Source organism: Eucyclogobius newberryi, unplaced genomic scaffold (assembly GCF_026437365.1).
Source record: "Eucyclogobius newberryi isolate DKJ021-1_F unplaced genomic scaffold, fEucNew1.0.hap1 SCAF_11, whole genome shotgun sequence".
NCBI lineage: Eukaryota > Metazoa > Chordata > Actinopteri > Gobiiformes > Gobiidae > Eucyclogobius > Eucyclogobius newberryi.
The window spans coordinates 31,731,345-31,754,628 of NW_027315735.1; the positions used below are offsets into that span (position 1 = coordinate 31,731,345).

Sequence of the window (23,284 nt, forward strand, 5' to 3'; positions counted from 1 at the left end):
TGTGTTTCTTACCACACTGACTGAGCTTTCCAGTCGGGCAGAGTGACGTTGGCGCTTGAGCAGAGGGTCTCGTAGGTTTGGTGGAACATGCACAGAAGCCTCTTATGACGACGACACGAACAAGGCCGTTTACGTCGCCCGGATCGGCGTCACCGGGGCCCCATCCTGGAGCCAGGCCTGGGATGGGTGCTCCATGGCGAGCGCCTGGTGGCCGGGTCTTACCCCACGGGGCCCGGCCGGGCACAGCCCGAAAGAGCGACGTGGGGCCGCCCTCCCGTGGGCCCACCACCCGCAGGAGGATCCATAAGGGGCCGGTGCAGAGAGATCTGGGCGGCAGTCGACGGCAGGGGCCTCGGCGACCAGATCTCCAGACACAGAGACTAACTCTGGGGACATGGAATGTCACCTCGCTGGGGGGGAAAGAGCCTGAGCTTGTGCGGGAGGTTGAGCAACACCGACTAGATATAGTCGGCCTCACCTCCACGCACAGTTTGGGCTCTGGAACCCATCTCCTCGAGAGGGGCTGGACCTCTCCACTTCTCTGGTGTTGCCCGCGGGGAGAGGCGGCGGGCTGGTGTGGGCTTGCTGATAGCCCCTCAGCTCAGCCGCCACGTGGTGGAGTTTACCCCGGTGAACGAGAGGGTCGCGTCCCTCCGCCTTCGGGTGGGGGACAGGTCTCTCACTGTTGTGGCGGCCTACGGGCCGAACAGCAGTGCAGAGTACCCGGCCTTCTTGGAGTCCTTGGGAGGGGTACTGGACAGTGCACCGACCGGGGCCTCCGTTGTTCTACTGGGGGACTTCGACGCCCACGTGGGCAATGACAGTGACACCTGGAGAGGGGTGATCGGGAAGAACGGCTTCCCCGATCTGAACCCGAGCGGTGTTCAGTTATTGGACTTCTGTGCTAGCCACGGATTGTCCATAACGAACACCATGTTCAAGCACAAGGGTGTCCATCAGTGCACATGGCACCAGGACACCCTAGGCTGGAGGTCAATGATCGACTTTGTTGTCGTGTCATCAGACCTCCGGCCGCGTGTCTTGGACACTCGGGTGAAGAGAGGGGCAGAGTTGTCAACCGATCACCACCTGGTGGTGAGTTGGATCCGCTGGCGGAGGAGGAAGCCGGACAGACTTGGCAGACCCAAGTGCATTGTGAGGGTCTGTTGGAACGTCTAGTGGAGCCCTCTGTCAGTAGGGTATTCAACTCGCACCTCCGGGAGAGCTTCTCCCATGTCCCGGGGGAGGTTGGGGACATTGAGTCCGAGTGGACCATGTTCTCCGCCTCCATTGTTGATGCGGCTGCTCGGAGTTGTGGTCACAAGGTCTCCGGTGCCTGTCGTGGCGGCAACCCCCGAACCCGGTGGTGGACACCGGAAGTAAGGGATGCCGTCAGACTGAAGAAGGAGGCCTATCAGGCCACTCTGGCTTGTAGGTCTCCGGAGGTCATCGACGGGTATCGGCAGGCCAAGCGAGCTGCGGCTCGTGCTGTCGCAGAGGCAAAAACCTGGGCCTGGGAGGAGTTCGGGGAGGCCATGGAGGAGGACTATAGGTCGGCACCAAAGAAATTCTGGCAAACCGTCCGGCGCCTCAGGAGGGGGAAGCAGTGTCTCACCAACACCGTTTACGGTGCGGGTTTAGGCCTGCTGACCTCGACTGGGGATGTCGTCGGACGGTGGAAGGAATACTTTGAGGATCTCCTTAATCCCTCAGTCACGTCTTCCGAAGAGGAAGTAGAGACCGGGGACTCGGAGGCTGGCTCATCCATCACCCAAGCTGAAGTCACTGAGGTTGTTCGCAAACTCCTCGGTGGCAGGGCTCCGGGGGTGGATGAGATCAGCCCTGAGTACCTAAAGTATCTGGATGTTGTAGGACTGTCTTGGTTGACACGTCTCTGCAACATTGCGTGGCGTTCGGGGACCGTGCCTCTGGACTGGCAGACCGGGCTGGTGGTCCCTCTGTTCAAGAAGTGGGACCGGAGGGTGTGTTCCAACTACAGAGGGATCACACTCCTCAGCCTCCCGGGTAAGGTCTATTCCAAGGTACTGGAGAGGAGAATCCGACCGATAGTCGAACCTTGGATTCAGGAGGAGCAGAGTGGTTTTCGTCCCGGTCGTGGAACACTGGACCAGCTCTATACCCTCCATCGGGTGCTCGAGGGCTCATGGGAGTTTGCCCAACCAGTCCACATGTGCTTTGTGGATCTGGAGAAGGCTTTCGACCGTGTCCCTCGGGGTGTCCTTTGGGGGGTGCTCCGGGAGTACGGGGTCCGGGGCCCTTTGCTCAGGGCTGTCCGGTCCCTGTATGACCGGAGCAGGAGCTGTGTTCGCATCGCCGGCAGTAAGTCAGACCTGTTCCCAGTGCATGTTGGACTCCGCCAGGGCTGCCCTGTGTCACCGGTTCTGTTCATAATTTTTATCGACAGAATTTCTAGGCGCAGTCAGGGGTCGGAGGGTGTCCGGTTTGGGGACCACAGGATCTCATCTCTGCTGTTTGCAGACGATGTTGTCCTGATGGCTCCATCAAACCCGGACCTGCAACATGCACTGGGACGGTTTGCAGCCGAGTGTGAAGCGGCTGGGATGAGAATCAGCACCTCCAAATCCGAGGCCATGGTTCTCGACCGGAAAAAGGTGGCTTGCCCTCTCCAGGTGCGTGGGGTGTCCTTGCCCCAAGTGGAGGAGTTCAAGTATCTCGGGGTCTTGTTCACGAGTGAGGGAAGGATGGAGCGTGAGATCGACAGACGGATCGGTGCAGCGGCTGCAGTGATGCAGTCGCTGCATCGGACCGTTGTGGTAAAGAGGGAGCTGAGCCGAAAGGCAAAGCTCTCGATTCACCGGTCGGTCTACGTTCCTACCCTCACCTATGGTCATGAGCTTTGGGTAGTGACCGAAAGGAAAAGATTGCGGATACAAGCGGTCGAAATGAGTTTCCTCCGCCGTGTGGCTGGGCGCTCCCTTAGAGATAAGGTGAGGAGCTCGGCCACACGGGGGGAGCTCGGAGTAGAGCCGCTGCTCCTCCACGTCGAGAGGAGCCAGCTGAGGTGGCTCGGGCATCTGTTTCGGATGCCTCCTGGGCGCCTCCCTCGGGAGGTGTTTCAGGCATGTCCCACCGGGAAGAGGCCCCGGGGAAGACCCAGGACACGCTGGAGAGACTATGTCTCTTGGCTGGCCTGGGAACGCCTCGGGATCCCCCCGGAGGAGTTTGAGGAAGTGTCTGGGGAGGAGGAAGTCTGGGAGTCCCTGCTCAGACTGCTGCCCCCGCGACCCGGCCCTGGATAAAGCGGCAGAAAATGGATGGATGGATGGATGCACTGAAAGCCGTCCACAGAGGGGTAACCGCACAGCGTCCGAGTGCACGAGCTGACGAAGGGGGCGGGGTCGACATGGGCGTGGCATGAGGCAAATGCGGAGCTATTCAGGAGGTTACAGCTGAGAAAGGGGGAAAAGACTTGTATGAAAAGGCTAAAAGGCTTTGGGTTATAAGGGTGCTGTTAAAGGCTAGTGCCACATGCCATTTATTTTGTACCAAAAGCTTATCAGGATCATCATTCATGTTCATGGGCAAGAATGAATGTCATTGTGTCATAAATGGCCATGATTAAAAGTCTGTATTTTATGTTTAGAAAACTTTTGAAAGCGATGTTATTTGATTTTTATAAGGCAAAATTAAATTGAAAATGTTGATGCAGTTCGTTAAATACGGCGGAATGTCACAATTTTCTTTACATAGTACATGTTTTTTCCAATAATTGATTTATTTATTAGTATAAAAGTTGTTACAAAAATCATACACATCTAATAATCTGCGTCAGTCAAGTGGCAGTTTGTGACAAAAATGTTTCTTACAACTTAAATCTTTACTTGAACAAGTTTTGGCCCTTTTTTACAGTATGGTTGCTAGGTAACGGTTATGAAATCGTGTCCAACCAGGAAGTATAATTCTGAACCTCACCACTCCTCTTGTCTGTCTACGCTTTAATAATAATGCTGAATACGTTGATTTGAGTTGTTTTTTGTACTAATTTGGTAATAAATTAATATGAAATGGTCCAAATTACAAAAAAAATGAAGAGTGATGTTCTGTGTGTCATTCTAACCATTTTTAATGTATTTTAAAAAAAAACACTTCCAAAGGGGTAGAAAAAAATGAACATAGAAAGGGTTTATGCTTCACATATTTGAGGCTAGTATTTCACAAATCTAAATAGTATTTTACTCTGTGTGAATAACTCTCCTACAGTGACTCGTGCCACACTGCTCCTCTGGACACATGGCTTTATTTTGTGACTGTAAATTAGCATCATGTATAGCTTATGTTGAAATGACGGCTGCTGGAGGACTGTGTTTTACTGAAATGAACCTCTTTTCCCTTTGTTTTGTTTGATAATGTAACATTGTCCCTTTAATCTGTGGCGCAATCAAATGTGTAATAAAACTAATTACATCTGTGAAACATTATTTATAACTGAGAGGTGAGTAGCACTCGGTTACATTTACTCTGCTACGCCGTTACATTTATACCGTCACCGTTACCCTGTTACTCGGTTGAATTTAGGCAGTTACATTTATGCCAATTCCTTTACTCTGTTACAGTTATTCGGTTTAATTTACGCCGTTACCTTTTCTCGGGTACTTTCACGCCGTTACATTTAAGCCGTTACATTTAAGCCGTTACCTTTACTCTGTTATATTTAAGCCGTTACCTTTACTCTGTTACATTCAAGCTGTTACATTTAGGCTGTTACATTTAAGCCGTTACATTTGGAGTGTTGCATGAGAAACCGTTTCAAGAAATTGTCCTTGGAGTAACCTTTGACACTACAGTTTTACTCTTAATATTTTATTGAAGTAACTTTCTCTTGTGTAAAAGTGTTTCTCTTTTCATCGTGAGTAAATCCACAAGCGACAAAAGCTTTATGTTGACAATATTAAATGATCTGAACATTAGAGTTTCTTGCTCCTTCAGATAAGATTTTGTTTTTCTCGTTTACCAATACCAGCCTTTTTGTATTATATGATATTTTATACTTCCAATTTCATAAACCTCTAACTATAAATCAGATGTTACTCTTATATTTACTCTTGTACCACTGCTTTGTACTTGAGTAATATCATTTTGAAGTAACTTTACTCTTATGTGAGTACAACGTTTGGCTCAACAGTGGCTTCTATGTCAGAGCGTGTAGTGTGGCCCTAAAGGGACATTTCATATTTGCATAAAGTAGTAGAGACTGGGCTTTTTTTAACCTTCACAATAACAATTAAAGATGAAACAACGTAAATATTGCCTCTTCCAAATGTCTCAATAAACGATTAAATAATGTATGATAATCTACTGGAAATATGCTTAATTGTGCCTGAATGTCTTGTTTAAGTTTAGAGCAAAAAGTGAAAGTTGTAATGGACTGAAAAATGTGTTTTATTTAATTTTTTTAATCTCTGTAACCTCTAAAATAATAATAATAATAATAATAATAATTAAAGCCGCAAGCGGCAATGATCGGCCCTTGCCACGCCGCCGCCGCCACGCCGTAAGAGGAGGGGGCGCTAACGCGCCCAAATGGTCCTTTTATTACGCCTACTGCTGAATCTGTGACGCTGTCACATCTTCTTCCCTTTGTTTTACCATCAAAAAGCAATTATATTGGGAATTCTTGGCAAAATGTGCGGCTTTGCCGCACAGAGACCGTGACTTTTTGAATAAAAATGTGGATACATTTTGATGGTCCACCCCTGAAGATGAGTCTCACCAAATTTCAGGTTAATAGGGCTAACGCCCTGGGAGGAGTTTGTGAAAGTCCAAAGTGTAAACATGTTCTGGCGACTTCCTCATTGGAATAACGTGAGAGGTTTTGGTCATCGCTACGGCAACGCCGTAACAATTATGACATGGGTCTCGATGACTTTTTTGATGGGGATGCTAAAATTGAGTTGTGTGTCAAATTATATATATAATTTTGCAAAACTAAACATTTAACCTCCATATAAAATCTGTTGGGGGCGCTGTGGTGCCAAATTAATTCATTTAACTTCAAGTAGGTTTAGGGCAAAGAGTTTAACAACTGATTCTAATTTGACGCAATTCGGACTTTATCTGCGCAAACGGCAGAAATGTTAAATTTGGGAGATTTCTGAAATTCTAGCTACAGTTTGCGGCTTCGCCGCTCAGAGACCGTGACAGGTATCAATGTAATTTGAATAACTTTTGATGTCCCACTCCTCAGTAGCATTTTCACCAAATTTCAGCTTTTTAGAGCCAACGCCCTGGGAGGAGTTCGTAAAAGTACGATGTTTGGAAAAACTCCCGAGTCATGCTTGGCCATTTTTGAAGCAATATGGACGACATTTGGTTGGGCGGACGGTGTTGCCGTAGTAATATTTTTTACTTCTCTTGTCACCATCTACCTCTGCGCCAAATTTCATGATTCTACCATCAGATTTTTTTTGGGTCATTTCCCATCTCTCAATGCATTTTTGGTACATTTGGGGGCGCTGACGCGCCAATTTTCTTTGTTTTAGAAAAGCGAAATAGCCAGAATGTAGAGAGGCACGATTTTTAGAGGTGTGCAAATCTTTGTGACTTTTCGTCAATGTTCACTGGGTGAAAAATAGGAGGGTTGGTCACGAGAAGAAGAAGAAGAATATTCCGATGCGAAAACAATGTTTCCCATTTTTCAAATATCATAAACTATACATTTTCGGAAAGCGCTCACGCTTTCCTACCTCATGGTGTGGGTCCCTGGTCACTGACGGGTACTTTCGTTAATTTTGAGTGGGCTCCGCCCACTTTGTGTTTTTGGCCCTCTATACAGTAATAATGTTACATTTTTACATTACATGTTTATATGCACGGAACATGCAAGAGATGGGGAACGTATTCGTGAGCTACTTAGCGCAAATGAGTGCTTTCGCGGTCGTCATCCCAATGTCAAGTGCTCGTTTAGTGCGCACTTTTGAACGGGCTTCGCCCGTTTACAACGGTAATGTTACATTTTCCCACTACTAATTAGTATGCACGGGGCGTGCATGAGTGGAGGAGTGCGTTAGTGAGTGTTTGGAAGTGGGCGAGCGCTTCGCGTTCAATTTCGTAGCCGTGCTTTGCACGGCCTTACGGGACTAATAGGCCTCTCGCCAGCTTGTGGCGCTCGGGCCTAATAATAATAAATACATACATACATTTTAAGTCCACACAGTTGTTTCTTAATCACACTCTTTTTATTACTCCCCTTTTTATGACAGAATCAGAACAAAAATACATGACAAAAAAGCGCCTTCATATTCCTAAAACAGACTTTTGTTGCATTTTGAAATAACATTAATGACATTATTTATCTGCCTCATCGATCGTCGTATGAATCCAAACTGAAACGCTGTCGTACTCGTTCCACTTTCGCTGAATTTGCAAAGTACATGACATTTTTCTAATTCAAAAGGAAACAAATAGATAGTTAATCAAATATATTAAAATGTCACTCTTCTATCAACACCTTCTTTCCAATGCAAACTCACTTGATTGTACTAATGTATAAAAGTACTTATTTCTGTCATTATTTTGCTCATTTATTCACCTTTAAACGCACTAAGATTGCAAATGTCGACCTGGGCCAAAGTAAAATGATAAACTGATTCAAAACACTTTATACGTGTTATATTTCTGGATCAAAACACTCCCATCACCATTTTCTTTCTCAACTTTCTGCTCGATTTGGGATTTACTGACCAAAGTGTGGATCTTTGTCAATCTCCCTAAATCTACCGGCAGCACTTTCCTGTGATTCGTTTAATTATAAAGCCGAACGGAACAAACATATAATAGATATAAACTGAGGTTCGTTCGGCCGTTGGTCCCGAGGTCGAGCTTCACCGCTGTTGCCGCGGAAACGACCTGAGGAGACATCAACGCCGTTAATAATACGATGAAACGTGTTCAAATTGATGTAGTGAAGTGCAATCCGCTCTTGGGTCATTATTGATGAGGGGGCCGGGACAGAGAGATGAGGGGGCCGTTCTTAGGGGCCGTTCTTACCTGGCTCTGCCAGGACAGAGAGATGAGGGGGCCGTTCTTACCTAGCTCTCCCGGGACAGAGCGATGAGGGGGCCGTTCTTAGGGGCCGTTCTTACCTAGCTCTCCCGGGACAGAGAGATCAGGGGGCCGTTCTTAGGGGCCGTTCTTACCTAGCTCTCCCGGGACAGAGATACGAGGGGGCCGTTCTTAGGGGCCGTTCTTACCTAGCTCTCCCAGGACAGAGAGTTGAGGGGGCCGTTCTTAGGGGCCGTTCTTACCTAGTTCTCCCAGGACAGAGAGATGAGGGCCGGGTTTGGGTCGTCATAAACGGACCTGCGGCGTCTGGATCCACACGTCTGCAAACACACATTTAAAATCATTGTTTTTACCGTCGCTGATGTCGTGACACCTGCAGTTTACAACGTAAAGATGCACTAAGTAACTTTCCCCTCGACTCATCTCAACATGTCCCACAGTATGGCTTTAACTCCGCTCACAGAAACATGCTTTTCAAGTTCATGTTTCTTTGTTTTCTGCCATGGAAACACTTGTAATTAAATAAAAATAATAAAAACATGTTTATTTCCATACTGTGTAACATTCAAGGCCATCTGTGCACAAAGTAGGGCCCGCGGGCTAAACATGGCCCTCCAGGAGGTCTAATTTGGCCTTCAATAAATATTTTTGTCGTCATTTTCTTTCATTATCATTTAGAACATCCTTATTCGTGGTTTAGTCCTGTTTTAGACTGTGTTTGTTTAGTATTATTTTAGACCAGGCTTAATCCCATTATAGACCTGAAAAGCTCCAGGTTTAGATCTGGTTGTACTCTGAAGGCCAAATATTAGGTGATTTTATATTCTGTCACTTTCTCTTGCATAACCAGCGTGTGTGTCTGTACCGGGACACAGGAGTTCCTCTGGCTGCACAGGACGACTTTGCAGTGGAGGAACAGGTCCGAGCTCCCCGTGAACTGGAACATGTTGAAGGAGAAGAAGTTGGAGACGCCGTGACCGTTTCCCTCCACCTTCACCGTCTTGTCCTTGGGGTTGGCACATCTGAGGAACACGAGAGGCACAACACACTGTAAATGTTCTTTTCCAGCTGCAGTTTCAAAGTTACTTCCAAATAATACGATTCAAGACGTGTGTGGTCTGTTAAATAAAGTAAAACCATAGTAAGGAAAAATACTACTCAAGAAGATTGTACGTGTAACTGTCGTAAAATCTGATTTATATTTTGACATAATAGTCTAAACTACATCTAAACTAGGTCTAAACCAGCTCTACACCAGGACTAAACCAGGACTTATCCAGCTCTACACCAGGACTAAACCAGAACTAAACCAGCTCTACACCAGGACTAAACCAGGACTTATCCAGCTCTACACCAGGACTAAACCAGGACTAAACCAGCTCTACACCAGGACTAAACCAGGACTAATCCAGCTCTACACCAGGACTAAACCAGGACTAAACCAGCTCTACACCAGGACTAAACCAGAACTAAACCAGGACTAAACCAGCTCTACACCAGGACTAAACCAGGACTTATCCAGCTCTACACCAGGACTAAACCAGGACTAAACCAGCTCTACACCAGGACTAAACCATGACTAAACCAGGACTAAACCAGGACTAAACCAGGACTAAACCGTGACTAAACCAGGACTAAACCAGGACTAAACCAGGACTAAACCGGGACTAAACCAGGACTAAACCAGGACTAAACCGTGACTAAACCAGGACTAAACCAGGACTAAACCGGGACTAAACCAGGACTAAACCAGGACTGTCTGTAGACGTGTAGCAGCGCCTCACCCGTGTTGCACCAGCTCGTATTTGGGCGTGCTGTCGGACTGTGAGTTACTCGTGGCCCAGCAGGAGTCTGTTACCAGGGTGATGAGGCTGTGGTCCAGACCTGAGGTGTCGAGCTGGACCCAGATGGTCTGGTCCAGTTGCAGCTCGGTCTCAGGCAGAATGGGCCGAGTCCGAGCCCAGTCCAGGTAAGACTTCATGCTCAGGTTGTAGGACCAGGCTCCGGACACGATCTTCTGCACCACCGAACTGCACACGGAGAAAACAAGTATTATATAGAGTTTTAGTTAAATATTATAATTTTTAATGTGAATTCTAATGTATTTATTGGCCTTTTTTGTACTTTGCTGTGACAATATTACAATTTCCCCATTTTGATATTTAAAAATAAGTCGATTTCTCTTGCACCAATTTATAGATTCATTTAATTAGTAGAATTTGGTTTATTTAGAGTAGATGAGCGAGAGAGTTATTCCATAAATAAAACAGCAAACTGAACTATAACATTGAAAATAAACGTGTTATTACTTACTTAGTCATAAGATTTAATTATTTGTTTTAGTTTAGTTTGTATTTGTAAATCTCACAAATATAATGTTTCAGAAATAAAATTACCATATTTCCTGCACTATAAGGCGCACTTAAAAGCCTTAAATTTTCTCAAATTAAATCTGTACATAGACCATTCATTGACAGTGCGCCTTATAATCCAGTGAGCCTTATAGTGCGGAAAATACGGTACAGATCTCATGCTCATAACTCGGCACAGAGCTGATTAGCCCTGAGCAGCTCTCAAACGTTTTCTCTGTGTATGAAGAAGAAGTGAATTGTCTGCTCGCGGGGGCCTGACCTGTCCCTGATGCGGAGGGCCACGGTCCTGAGCTCCGGTTGGCTGTAGTAACAGGAGAAGTCCACGGTGAACTGGTCGTGGCGCGTCACCATCCCGGTCTGGTTCTTCATCCGGATCGAGTTCTTGAAGACCACCTGACTGTCCTGGGTCTGCCACACACGTTCACCACAGTTAAAGCCACAGTGTGTAACATTCACGCTGCAAAGAGATCCAGATACGGTCAGTATTATGAATCTGAATTTGAGGTGAACTAACTAGATGACTTTATGGACTCACTTCTCATTCAAACACAAATTATTTGCCAATGGAGTAAGAAAAAGTACATTTACTTTGTACAGTGATCCCTTGCTATAACGCGGTTCACTTTTCACGGTCTCGCTGCTTCGCGGATTTGCATCATGCATTGTGTTCTACATTCTGATTGTCTAAACAGTCTCTCCGCGTCTTCTCTACCTGTGTGTCAATAACGTTATGGATTAATATGTACACGTACGTAAAACCGCTTGCCAAATTGAAGTTTGCGAAGCCGGTGAGAGCGGCGCGTGTGAGCTTCAATGTTTTATGGAGTATTTCATTGTATAATAACTGTAAAAAAATAAAGGTTTCTACTTCGCGGATTTCGACTCCCGCGGGTTCTTCTTGGAACGTAACCCCCGCGATAAACGAGGGATCACTGTATTTACAAGTTCTCTTCTGTCTGAACCATGTGCGTAATTAAAGCCAAACTTGTCAAAACAACTCAAATTCAGACAAAGCTATACATCCATTTTTTCTCAAGACTTTTCACCATTGAACACTAATCAACCGTCAAACCATTGTCTGACAAAAAAGGATTATAAATGAGTTGTGCCGCTGGCGTCATCAAACCAGGACCTTCAGTTTGTCCCGGGACGGTTTTCAGCCGAGTGTGAAGCAGCTGGGATTAAAACCAGCAGCTCCAGATCCGAGGACATGGTCTACGTTCCCGCCCTCACCTCATGAGCTTTGGGCGATGAGCGAGAGGACACGATCGCGGACACAAGCCATCGAAACGAGCTCAGTCACGCGGGAGGAGCTCGGAGTAGAGCCGCTGCTGGCGAGACAAAACACGCCGCGTTGACGTTCGTCGCCACTGACCGTAACATTTGTCCCGCAGGAGTTGACGCTGTCGAACCCGAACTTGACCATGTGAGTCCGCGGGTCCATGTGGCCTCTGCAGCTCACGTCGTTCAGGTGGAGTTCAGAATATTTGACCCCCTTCTCGTGCAGGAGACACCCAATCAGACTCACGGAGGCGGAGTTATCGCCGCACACCGTCAGCTCACCTGGAGACGTAAATCAAGCAGGTACAGTATGTAAGTTGTGCAGTTGTGGTAATCAGGAGTTTTCTTTTGTTCGGACGGGATTTAGACATGGTTCAGTCCCATATTAGCGTCGGATTATTCGTAATTTTGTTCTGGTTTGGACCCGGTTTGGAGGTTCTGGTTTCATATTTTAACCTGGATCTGGACTAAGTGCCAGTTTACGAAACATTTCAGTCTTTATTGGACTAAAATGAGCATAACAACTAAGAAGGAAACATTTTATTAGAACCAGACTAAACACGGTCCGACCCAGAACTAACCAAGATCAAAACCACAAGTAGAAATATAACAAGAATATTTTGGACACAACAAGTTGAGATCGAAGATACGGCAGCCATTTTGTTCTCACCGAAAGACTTGTTGGATTTGTATTTTTCTGCAAAAATGGCGCGGCAGAGGCAGGTTTCTTGGTTCTGGTCGACTCCACAGAACTCATGCTCACTGCAGTAAGTGTCCAGGCACAGGCCGCGTTTTCCCACTGAAACAGAAACACAGAACAGAAAATCACTCTCCCACAGAGGTCCAGGGGCCAAATATGAACGGTCCGTAAAGTCTTTTCACGCTAAATTTGACCGTTTGAAGCCAATTCGTGGTTTGTTTGTGTCCATGAGCGAAACACAATCTACTTAGGCAGAATCTCAAGAACAATATACTGTACATCTAAGCCATTATTATTATGCATTCCAAATATACAAGGCTCTGGATATTAATAACGCTAAAAGTTACTGGCAGTGCGTCATTATGGGGAAGTAAATTGTCCGTCGATTCAATGGGAAACGCACTTCGTTAATACATTTTCTGGTAATATATGTGTGTTTTAAGCGAATTCGAGTTGCATCACAATTGAGAAGTAAAAGTATTGTTTTGTAGGGGTAAAATACAGCAGGCGCCGCTAGCATCGCGGTACTGGATAGCATGCTTTGATATCTATACAAATTTGGGCCGTCGGATCACTTATTCTTTTCTTGGTATGTGTATTTGGCACGATACATAACTCTTAACGTCCGTGTTTGTTCTTGTAGTTGTTGAGCCGTGCGGGACAGAGCAGCTCTTCTACATTGAAATGAATGAATCGCCCCACAGAGGTCCGTTTGTGGGCGTTCCCTCAGATGCCGACAGTTATTCGATGGTCTTACGCAGCCAATTATCCAGACGCTCAAAGTCGCTTTACAATTTCACGCATAGTTCATTCACTTCCTTCTCATTGAAACTGCGATTGTTGTCGCAGCTGCCCTGGGGTGGACTGACGCAAACATGACTGCCAATCCGTGCATACTGTGCCTCTGATCACCACCACCAAGGTCGCATCCGCGTCCAAGTTATCATGGTTGAACGTGCGGATCGTGCGCAGTCAGAAGTCTGCTCGACTGTCTTAGATACGAGATGTTTTCAGTCGAGCCCGAGGGAAAGAGATGCTGTTCATGGGTGTGATGTGATGGGAACGTCATGTGGCTCCTCTCAGACTGGTCAGTAAAAGAGTGGAGGAGGGGAAAGCTCTTTGGAGAGAGTTCACTGAGCTGAACCTGCAAGAGCTCATGAGCCTCTATCTTACAGCAGCGCCAAACTCCTTTTTTATTTTAGAGTCGGGCAGTGCAGAAAGCAGCGTTTGCATGTGTGTAACTGCCGCCCTTTGATCAAAATGTAATGGAACTTGTCACTGTTTTTTTTACTTTTGAATGTTGGGTTGAGTCTGCTGCACGCGCCTAACACACAGTAATATTCTTACTGCATAAAATTGATTGTATTCTTCATTGTATCAATAAGGGCGTATTCATTGTTTTGTTTGAATTGTTGTTGTTGAAGGGGGGGGGCATATAAAGCTTAAACAGTTACATTTTATACATCAAGTAAGTACGGTGAGCAAGAATGTTTCAATTTGTTTAATAAGAACAAGGGGAAAAGGGCAACTGATGACGAAAATGTACTTTTATGAATGTAGAATTTGCCAAATAAAATAATTAAATTAATTGCCATTTTCTTATTACAGTCCACATTTGTGTCACGGAAACCATAAATGATATGTTCACATTTTAATCTAAAGTTGGAATCAATGCGAAGTATTATACATTCCAAAGACGAATCCCACTGGACATGTACGTGACTCATGACGTGACAACGTGATAGGCACGTCCATGTTTAGCTCCGCCCCGCCTGGATGAGCGTGTCCAATGAGAGCGTAGAAAAAACGGTATTGTAATACATTCTGCTGCCGCTTCCGGTTTCTGGTTTAACCAATAGAACTGAACCGGAAACTCGACACGGATGTGCTCGGTCGGTCACACACACACGCACGTGTCTTTATCTACAACACACCAGCTCCTGCTCTGCGGCTGATCGGCCTCGGTAAGTCTTTTACTCATGCTAAACAAGATCCTGGCAAATAACATTGAACAGATTAAAGTGTGCTCCAAATACTTTATAGAGCCTGTATTTATAATATCCTCCGCGTGGGACGTTTCACCGACCGGATGTGGGTTTAAGGAAGTGATAGAATAAAATATAACTAAAGCATAGGATTTATCATTTGTATCGATGTATAACCATGAAAGTATACAACCTCCTAAGTGTTTTTGTGTCATCATTGCAATAAAGGTCAGCGCAGATCACTGAGAAGAGATGTGGCTTTGTCCAGGCTGAATATAAGATCCATGTGTGTGCTTAATGTAATGAAGGGAACCACACTGCGGAGGCAATGAGGCGCTTTACGAGCGCTGCGTCTCGCTAATCTCACATAGTTATGTGTTACACATAGTTATTGTGTAACATGTAGTTATTGTCGTGAGATCAGCGAGACGCGGCGCTCGTCAAAACCCCTCGTCGCCTCCGCGCGCGCTCCCGTTTTCACCCCGAGGATGTGGACTTCAAAGGGGTCAAACTCACTCATGTCCAGGACAAGAAATGTTGTGTAAGAGAAGTTATTCTGATACAAACAGCTGATCGTCATGACGACTCTGGTGGTGATATGTAACTTGTGAGTTTAAAGACAATTAATATGTAAATGAGACTCATGCAAATAGTCATCTGATGATGTTGATGATGATGATATGGAAGAAAGTTGTAAATAAGGCAATCTGACTTGGTGTTAATTAAATTGTTCAACAAATAATTTTATTTGCAAGTTTTCTTTTCTTTTTTTTTAATAGAATGTTTACAAATACATTTGAAATAAATAATCTTGTTGCATCAATGGAAAATATTGATTGTTAGTCACTTTTGTGTTTTGCTATGCAATTATCAAATTGCTATACAAATTCGAAAAAAATTACGTATTGTTTAGCAGCGCCGCAAAACAAGTGAAAATCCTTAATCTGAGCCCTGCATTGTGTCAAAGCAAAAAAAAAAAAAAACTATTTTTTTGCTGCAGTAATAAAATATTGTAGAAATTTTAAAATCCTTTTCATCTTGCACACTCTGTTGCAATAGTAAAATGATTCTTACTGGACTGGTTTCAGTACCCAGTGTGACTGTCCAGAGATTTGAGCTTGTGATCTACTGATCATGACTTCAGAATGTTGAGTGACCTCATTTGAGTGACCCTAACCCATGACTTCAATTCCCAGCTCATGTCTGATTTGGACTGTTGCTGTTTTTTGTTTCTTTGTTTCCTTACTTTACATCTTTCTGTTTGTCTGTTCCAGATCTCAGTCACCTTATCGACTACTATGGAGCACTCCAGTGACTCTCGCTCAAAAACTCACCGCAAGAAGCCCTTTTCCTGTGACAACTGTGGGAAGACTTTTAGTTTCAAAAGTGGTCTTATCACTCACCAGAGAACCCACAGTGATGAACGACCGTACAAATGTGACCAGTGTGATAAGGCCTTTAAAATTCCAGCCCATCTCTCTAGTCACATTCGGATCCACACAGGAGAAAAACCATACAGCTGTGACCAGTGTGGGTCAGAATTCTCTCAAGTTGCAAATTATCGGCGGCACTTGCTAATCCACACTGGCATAAAACGGTTCAGCTGTGACCAGTGTGGAAAGGAATACACTTCAAAAAACAACCTCGAGAGTCACATGAGAATCCACACTGGGGAAAGGCCATTCAGATGTGATCAGTGTCTGAAGACATTCACAACAATTGTTTCTCTCAAAATGCATAAAGTCATCCATTCTGAGGAGAGGCCATTTGCGTGTGATCAGTGCAGTAAAACTTTTAAATTTAAAGCCAAGCTTTTACGTCACCAGAGCCTCCACAGAGATGAGAGATTATATAGATGTGACCAGTGTGATAAGTCTTTCAAGGAATCAGACTCCCTCTCCCGACACTACAAAACCCACACAGGAGAAAAACCATACAGCTGTGACCAGTGTGGGAAGAAATTTACTTCATCGTCCTACTTAAAAACACATGAGAAAATTCACACTGGAGAGAAGCCTCACAAATGTGAAGTTTGTGGGAGGGCATTTGCTCATATTAGCTCTTGTAAAAGCCATATGACAATCCACACTGGTGAAAAACCATACAGTTGTGACCTGTGTGGGAGAGAGTTTAGAATCAATTCCGAGTTGAAGCTGCACATGGCTGTTCACACAGGAGAGAAGCCATTCAGCTGTGATCAGTGCGGAAGGGCCTATTATGTATCAAAAAACCTTAAGGTTCACATGAGGATCCACACTGGGGAAAAGCCGTACAGCTGCGATGTTTGTGGCAAGACCTTTGCATGGTCTGGTAATCTAAAAAAACACTTAGTAGTCCACAGTAAAGAAAAGATGTACAGTTGTGATCAGTGTGAGAAAAGATTTTCTCTTTTACAAAGCTTGACAAGCCATCGTCAAATTCACTTTGAAATAAAATCCCACATCTGCGGGGTCTGTGGGAAGGACTTTGCAACTTCAAGTAGACTCGCAGCTCACACTAGAGGCCACAACACTGACCTCGACCAGCAAATGACAAGGAAACCAAAAAGAAGAAAGATGTGATTCAAGGACTATTTAAGATACTAACTTAATCACTGGCGATCAGACTTCACTGTCACTCTGGGCTCTATGTAGTGAGGCGGTCAGGCCACCAGATGGCACCACTATGTACCAGAAGATCTCCCTTCACACACTCATGTAACCTCTCAGTACTCTCACCCTTTCCTTTCCATTGAGTCTGTTCACTTTCTGCCTGTGAGATACTCAATAAATCAGATAATTAAATTTAATTTTCATCGTCCTCTTTGATGCTACACACGAAGCTAACATTTGGCTGTAACTCTTCTGTTGTGGGAAATGTGTTTATTAGTCCTGTTAAATATTTATGTAAAGGAACAATACAGTTCCAGTGTAACAGACTCTGACGCAACATTTACGTCAGGATTAATCAAAATACAACTATGAGTAACATTTCAAACTCTTTTCTATAAAAAGCAAAGGCCACATGACTTAATACCTTTTCAGCACCACAATAATAATAATGAACCTGGCTTACTCTAGATCTGAATTGAGTTCTTCAACTGAATAAATCTGCAAAGGCCGTCGCCGAAAGACGTCGGAATGGTAAAAAAATGCTTCGCACCGATTGGTTAACAAATCTAAATTGTGTTAAATCCAGTGTTCAGAAAAGCAGTTTCTCATCCACAAATGTACAAAGTGCCATTGTATGTCTCCTAAAAGAGTAACACACATTCACTCTTTAGATATTGATATATTTGATTTGAATTGTATTTCTTTATTTTGATGCTAGTTTTAGTTCCTGTGTATCAGATGTGTATTTCTTTATTGTTGCCGTCCCTGGAGAGCTCTGAAGTCGTTGGTCTTGTGTTTCTTACCACACTGTGACTGAGCTTTCCAGTCGGGCAGAGTGACGTTGGCGCGTGAGCAGAGGGTCTCATAGGTTTGGTGGAACATGCACTGAAGGCCGTCCACAGAGGGGTAACCGCACAGCGTCCGAGTGCACGAGCTGACGAAGGGGGCGGGGTCGACATGGGCGTGGCACGAGGCAAATGCGGAGCTGTTCAGGAGGTTACAGCTGAGAAAGGGGGGAAAAGACTTGTATGAAAAGGCTAAAAGGCTTTGGGTTATAAGGGTGCTGTTAAAGGCTAGTGCCACATGCCATTTATTTTGTACCAAAAGCTTATCAGGATCATCATTCATGTTCAAAAATGTACTCGTGCTGTACTAATAAGCAGTAGAAGTTTATTAATATGAATTAAATAATTGAACATTGTGACATATGTAAAACAGTGTATGTAAAAGTTATTTAAACAAAATGTAATCTGGACCATGAAATTTCAAGAAAGGGTCAGATATTTGTAAGATTTCGTGTCAACGTGAATAACACACAATTGAAATAAATAATAATAAAAATAATGCTAGGAAAGCGTTACATGGAATAAAACAATATTCAGTGTGACTAATGAATAATGAGTTGCAGTTGTGTTGGCGTGTCGCTCTTACTGTTGAGTTGCAGTTGGGCAGTCGATGGTGTCGTCCTGAACGTCCGTGTGGGACTGGTCACATCTTGAAGAACATCCAACAAAAGAACTCAATGTTGACCCTTTTCCAATGTAATATGTCGCCTTTTTCCACAGAAATGGTTTGTTAGAAGTTCACAAGAGGCCTTTTCACACACACAGCGCCACCAGGCTCTTTTCACGACACTTTACTGATGGTCTGTTTGTGTGAATGTGTGAACTCTGTGAATGTGAACTCTGTGAATGTGTGAACTCTGTGAATGTGTGAACTCTGTGAATGTGTGAACTCTGTGAATGTGAACTCTGTGAATGTGTGAACTCTGTGAATGTGTGAACTCTGTGAATGTGTGAACTCTGTGAATGTGTGAACTCTGTGAATGTGTGAACTCTGTGAATGTGAACTCTGTGAATGTGTGAACTCTGTGAATGTGTGAACTCTGTGAATGTGTGAACTCTGTGAATGTGAACTCTGTGAATGTGTGAACTCTGTGAATGTGTGAACTCTGTGAATGTGTGAACCCTGTGAATGTGTGAACTCTGTGAATGTGAACTCTGTGAATGTGTGAACTCTGTGAATGTGAACTCTGTGAATGTGTGAACTCTGTGAATGTGTGAACTCTTTGAATGTGTGAACTCTGTGAATGTGTGAACTCTGTGAATGTGTGAACTCTGTGAATGTGTGAACTCTTTGAATGTGTGAACTCTGTGAATGTGTGAACTCTGTGAATGTGAACTCTGTGAATGTGTGAACTCTGTGAATGTTTGAACTCTGTGAATGTGTGAACTCTGTGAATGTGTGAACTCTGTGAATGTGTGAACTCTTTGAATGTGTGAACTCTGTGAATGTGTGAACTCTGTGAATGTGTGAACTCTTTGAATGTGTGAACTCTGTGAATGTGTGAACTCTGTGAATGTGAACTCTGTGCATGTGTGAACTCTGTGAATGTTTGAACTTGTGAACTCTGTGAATGTGTGAACTCTGTGACCGTGTGAACCCTGTGAATGTGTGAACTCTGTGAACTCTGTGAACTCTGTGAATGTGTGAACCCTGTGAACTCTGTGACTCTGTGAATGTGTGAACTCTGTGAATGTGTGAACTCTGTGAATGTTTGAACTCTGTGAATGTGTGAACTCTGTGAATGTGTGAACTCTGTGAATGTGTGAACTCTTTGAATGTGTGAACTCTGTGAATGTGTGAACTCTGTGAATGTGAACTCTGTGAATGTGTGAACTCTGTGAATGTTTGAACTTGTGAACTCTGTGAATGTGTGAACTCTGTGACCGTGTGAACCCTGTGAATGTGTGAACTCTGTGAACTCTGTGAACTCTGTGAATGTGTGAACCCTGTGAACTCTGTGACTCTGTGAATGTGTGAACTCTGTGAATGTTTGAACTCTGTGAATGTGTGAACTCTGTGAATGTGTGAACTCTTTGAATGTGTGAACTCTGTGAATGTGTGAACTCTGTGAATGTGTGAACTCTTTGAATGTGTGAACTCTGTGAATGTGTGAACTCTGTGAATGTGAACTCTGTGAATGTGTGAACTCTGTGAATGTTTGAACTTGTGAACTCTGTGAATGTGTGAACTCTGTGACCGTGTGAACCCTGTGAATGTGTGAACTCTGTGAACTCTGTGAACTCTGTGAATGTGTGAACCCTGTGAACTCTGTGAATGTGTGAACTCTGTGAATGTGTGAACCCTGCGAATGTGTGAACCCTGTGAATGTGTGAACCCTGCGAATGTGTGAACCCTGTGAACTCTGTGAATGTGTGAACTCTGTGAATGTGTGAACTCTGAATGTTTGAACCCTGTGAACTCTGTGAATGTGTAAACTCTGTGAAGGTGTGAACTCTGAATGTTTGAACCCTGTGAATGTGTGAAATCTGTGAATGTGTGAACTCTGTGAATGTGTGAACCCTGTGAATGTGTGAACTCTGTGAATGTGTGAACTCTGTCCTCTCCGGGAATTATACCTGGGTTTAACTGCAACCAACATGTGGCCACTGATCAAAAAGAGTGAACAGATGGACACAGCTGATGTCGCGTGCATAATGATGTGGTCCACCAGCAAATCACCAGAGAGTGATTCATGTTGTCACATTAAAAAAAGAGAATATTTTGATCATTTAAAGCACATTTTGTTGTTTTTATGCATTAAGACACCAAGAACCTGATTAATGCCGGCGTCGTATGTAGACTTCCTTCATCCATCGTTTATCATTTACCACGGTGTGCAAGTCGGTTGTAATATGTATTATTTTCATTAAGTTTAATGCTGTACTGTGGAACATCAAGATTATTGACTCAACAGAAAATAATTAATAGAAAATGTGACATAATAGGCTCATTATTTATTCATGTATTTATGCATTTATCTATTTATTTATGTATATGTGTATGCATTTATTTATGTATTTATTAGTGGATAAAGAGCTGTTGGCGTCGTACCCGTCTTGGCTGAGCTCAGTCGACTTTGTCGTGTTCAGATCGGTCGTAGCATCAACACACAGGCCCGTTACCGCGGAAACGTTTAACCCTGAGGAGAGGAAACAAAACAAACACACGTCCAGCTCAAAGTATCATCACTGCGTAGTTTCCTCAGCAACTAAATAACGGTAATAGTTTTATACAAGCGATTGTGCAGTGAGACCAGTAAAGTCACACGGTCTCACTGCATTAAACCCTAAGGCCAGCGGTTTAGTGAAAATGTGAAGCTGTGGGACCCGAGGTTGGGAATCGCTGGTTTGGGACGTCACCTCTGAGGAAGATGAGCGCTGAGTGTCCGTCGAAGTGCAGGTCAAACTCTTGGCTGAGGACAGAGATTTCAGAGGAGCTTTTGGAGATGGCGAGTCCTTCGGGTGCCTGAGCAGAGCTGACGTTCACTGCAGAACCGTTGAACTGCAACAGAGAACATGCACGAACATGTAGTCAAGGTGATTTGGGGAGAACACTACAAGAACATGCAATTAATGAAGATGAGAAAACTGGTCATTACTGTTTATCACATGTTTATACAGCGCAGTACACAGTTTTAACATGCAGTAATTAAAATATGGTTTGACTTCAATAAATTATTTCATAGTTTTGGCCAACTTATACTCCAGAGCGACTTATTTTGTTATTTTCACACTGATGACCACAAGAGGGCGCTCTAGGCTCTAAGCGACGCAGAAGAAGAATCTGCACTTCCTCTTCCTCTGGAGTTTGTGGAGTTGTTTAGAAGTGACACAGAGGAAGAAGAATTCAATGGATTTAGTGATTTGGGGTAAAACTGATGCTTTGGTAAACTTGTTAGCATGTTCTTTATGCTATAGTTATCTGAATAACTGTTAATATGTTACGTTAACATACCAGACACTTACCACAGTTCTGTCTGTGCGTCATGTAGCTGAAGGTGTTAGCGTTAGCATACGTCATGTAGCTGAAGGTGTTAGCGTTAGCATACGTACACCTATTCACCGTGTTCTCTCATCTGTTATTGTTTTAAATTGCATTTCAAGATGAAATGTCTGTTCTTGGTCTTAGATTTTAACAAATACATTTCCCCAAAAATGCGACTTATATATGTTTTTGTCTCTATTATGCATTTTTTGGCTGGTGCGACTTATAGTATGGTGTTAATATGGTGTCCTAGTCCTAGTATAGACCATATAGACCAGATCAAACATAAATAATAGAAAATAATATATATATATAATAAGAGAAACTAATTTTCCAAAGTAGGAGCCATAATATGTAAATGTAGGTATAGATTAAATAAAAATAGTCTATTTGTTATCCATAATTCCCTACCTATTGCATTGAGGTCTGGGGCAACACACATGACGCTAACAGCGAGCTAACGTTAGCCTTCACAGTTGTGCACAGAAGAGTCTATTGCTGTTTTTGTCCCTCACCTTGACCCCCCCTGGTCCGATGTGGATGTGAGTGGACCCCACGGTGAGTACGAGGTGGTCTAACAGGCTCACGTCCCTCCTGCGGCGCTCCCTGAACACGGCCCCCAGGTGCAGACCGTCTCGGGACAGCAGAGAGTACCCGCATCGGTCCGGGATCGAGGTGAGGGCCCCGGAAATATCAATAAGGCTGGAGCCAGTCACCGAGCACCAGGAGCCCAGCTGACACCTACACAAGAGAGGAAGAAGTTGGAGAATGAAATGACTTTAATCTCTACTTTAAAACAGGACTAAACCAGGACCAAACCAGGACTAAACCAGGACTAAACCAGGACTAAACCAGGACCAAACCAGGACTAAACCAGGACCAAACCAGGCCAAACCACATGTAAACAGATCATAAAGTAAAATCTACTAAACTTAGACAAATTCAGAACTCAACTATGTCTAAAACAGGGAATAAACTGTATAATTATACTAAAGTAAAATTAAAGTAGTAGAATAGTCATGTTCATGTCAGCAGTAGAAGTAGTGGTAGAAAATTCAGTCATTAAACCCTATGAAGAAGTATTTAGTACTAGTAATGATAATTACAATTGAAGAGGTCGTAGCATTACACTTAAAGCTGCACTGTATTTAACATTCATTCATTTACCTTGAAAAACATGCATTCTTACAATGAACAGAATATTTTAATTTTTTTGTCTTATTGTTTATTTTTATTGCATCCTATAGCAGATATAAATTGTTTCTCATTTTGACTTGTATAGGTTGTTTGATCATTGTTCGAAGCCAATAAACCTTTTCTGATTCTGACTTTGAGACTAGCCCTTGCACAGATCCGACCTGTAACTCGGCCCCCACTGGCGCTTACGTCCCTGGAGATAAACACGCTTAAAGCCGCTCTGTGAAACATTCCAGGCAAAGGAACAGCATCGCTCCAGAGACAAGCACCTCACGCACGAACCGC

At 44.1% G+C, this 23,284-nt stretch overlaps 2 protein-coding genes across 2 annotated transcripts; one reads left to right on the top strand and one right to left on the bottom strand.

Annotated features, from left to right (window-relative positions):
* Positions 1–7,803: 7,803 nt before the first annotated feature.
* Positions 7,804–22,551, bottom strand: LOC140354756 (pancreatic secretory granule membrane major glycoprotein GP2-like; the record flags this gene model as incomplete). The annotated part of the gene is made up of 12 exons (XM_072439985.1): positions 7,804–7,887; positions 8,286–8,363; positions 8,909–9,065; positions 9,828–10,073; positions 10,675–10,823; positions 11,791–11,978; positions 12,367–12,495; positions 17,776–17,975; positions 18,404–18,466; positions 20,870–20,957; positions 21,178–21,319; positions 22,318–22,551. Coding segments are annotated over 11 exons (1,674 nt in total), but the record flags the coding sequence as incomplete, so codon positions are not given.
* Positions 14,270–17,149, top strand: LOC140354748 (uncharacterized). The gene is made up of 2 exons (XM_072439976.1): positions 14,270–14,360; positions 15,656–17,149. The coding sequence occupies exon 2, from the start codon at positions 15,680–15,682 to the stop codon at positions 16,940–16,942; it is 1,263 nt and encodes a 420-aa protein (XP_072296077.1). The 5' UTR covers positions 14,270–14,360; positions 15,656–15,679; the 3' UTR covers positions 16,943–17,149.
* Positions 22,552–23,284: the final 733 nt, after the last annotated feature.

What these genes read in the sequence shown, in the direction of transcription:
- LOC140354748 (XM_072439976.1), top strand. Translation starts at nt 15,680, where the DNA reads ATGGAGCACTCCAGTGACTCTCGCTCAAAAACTCACCGCAAGAAGCCC.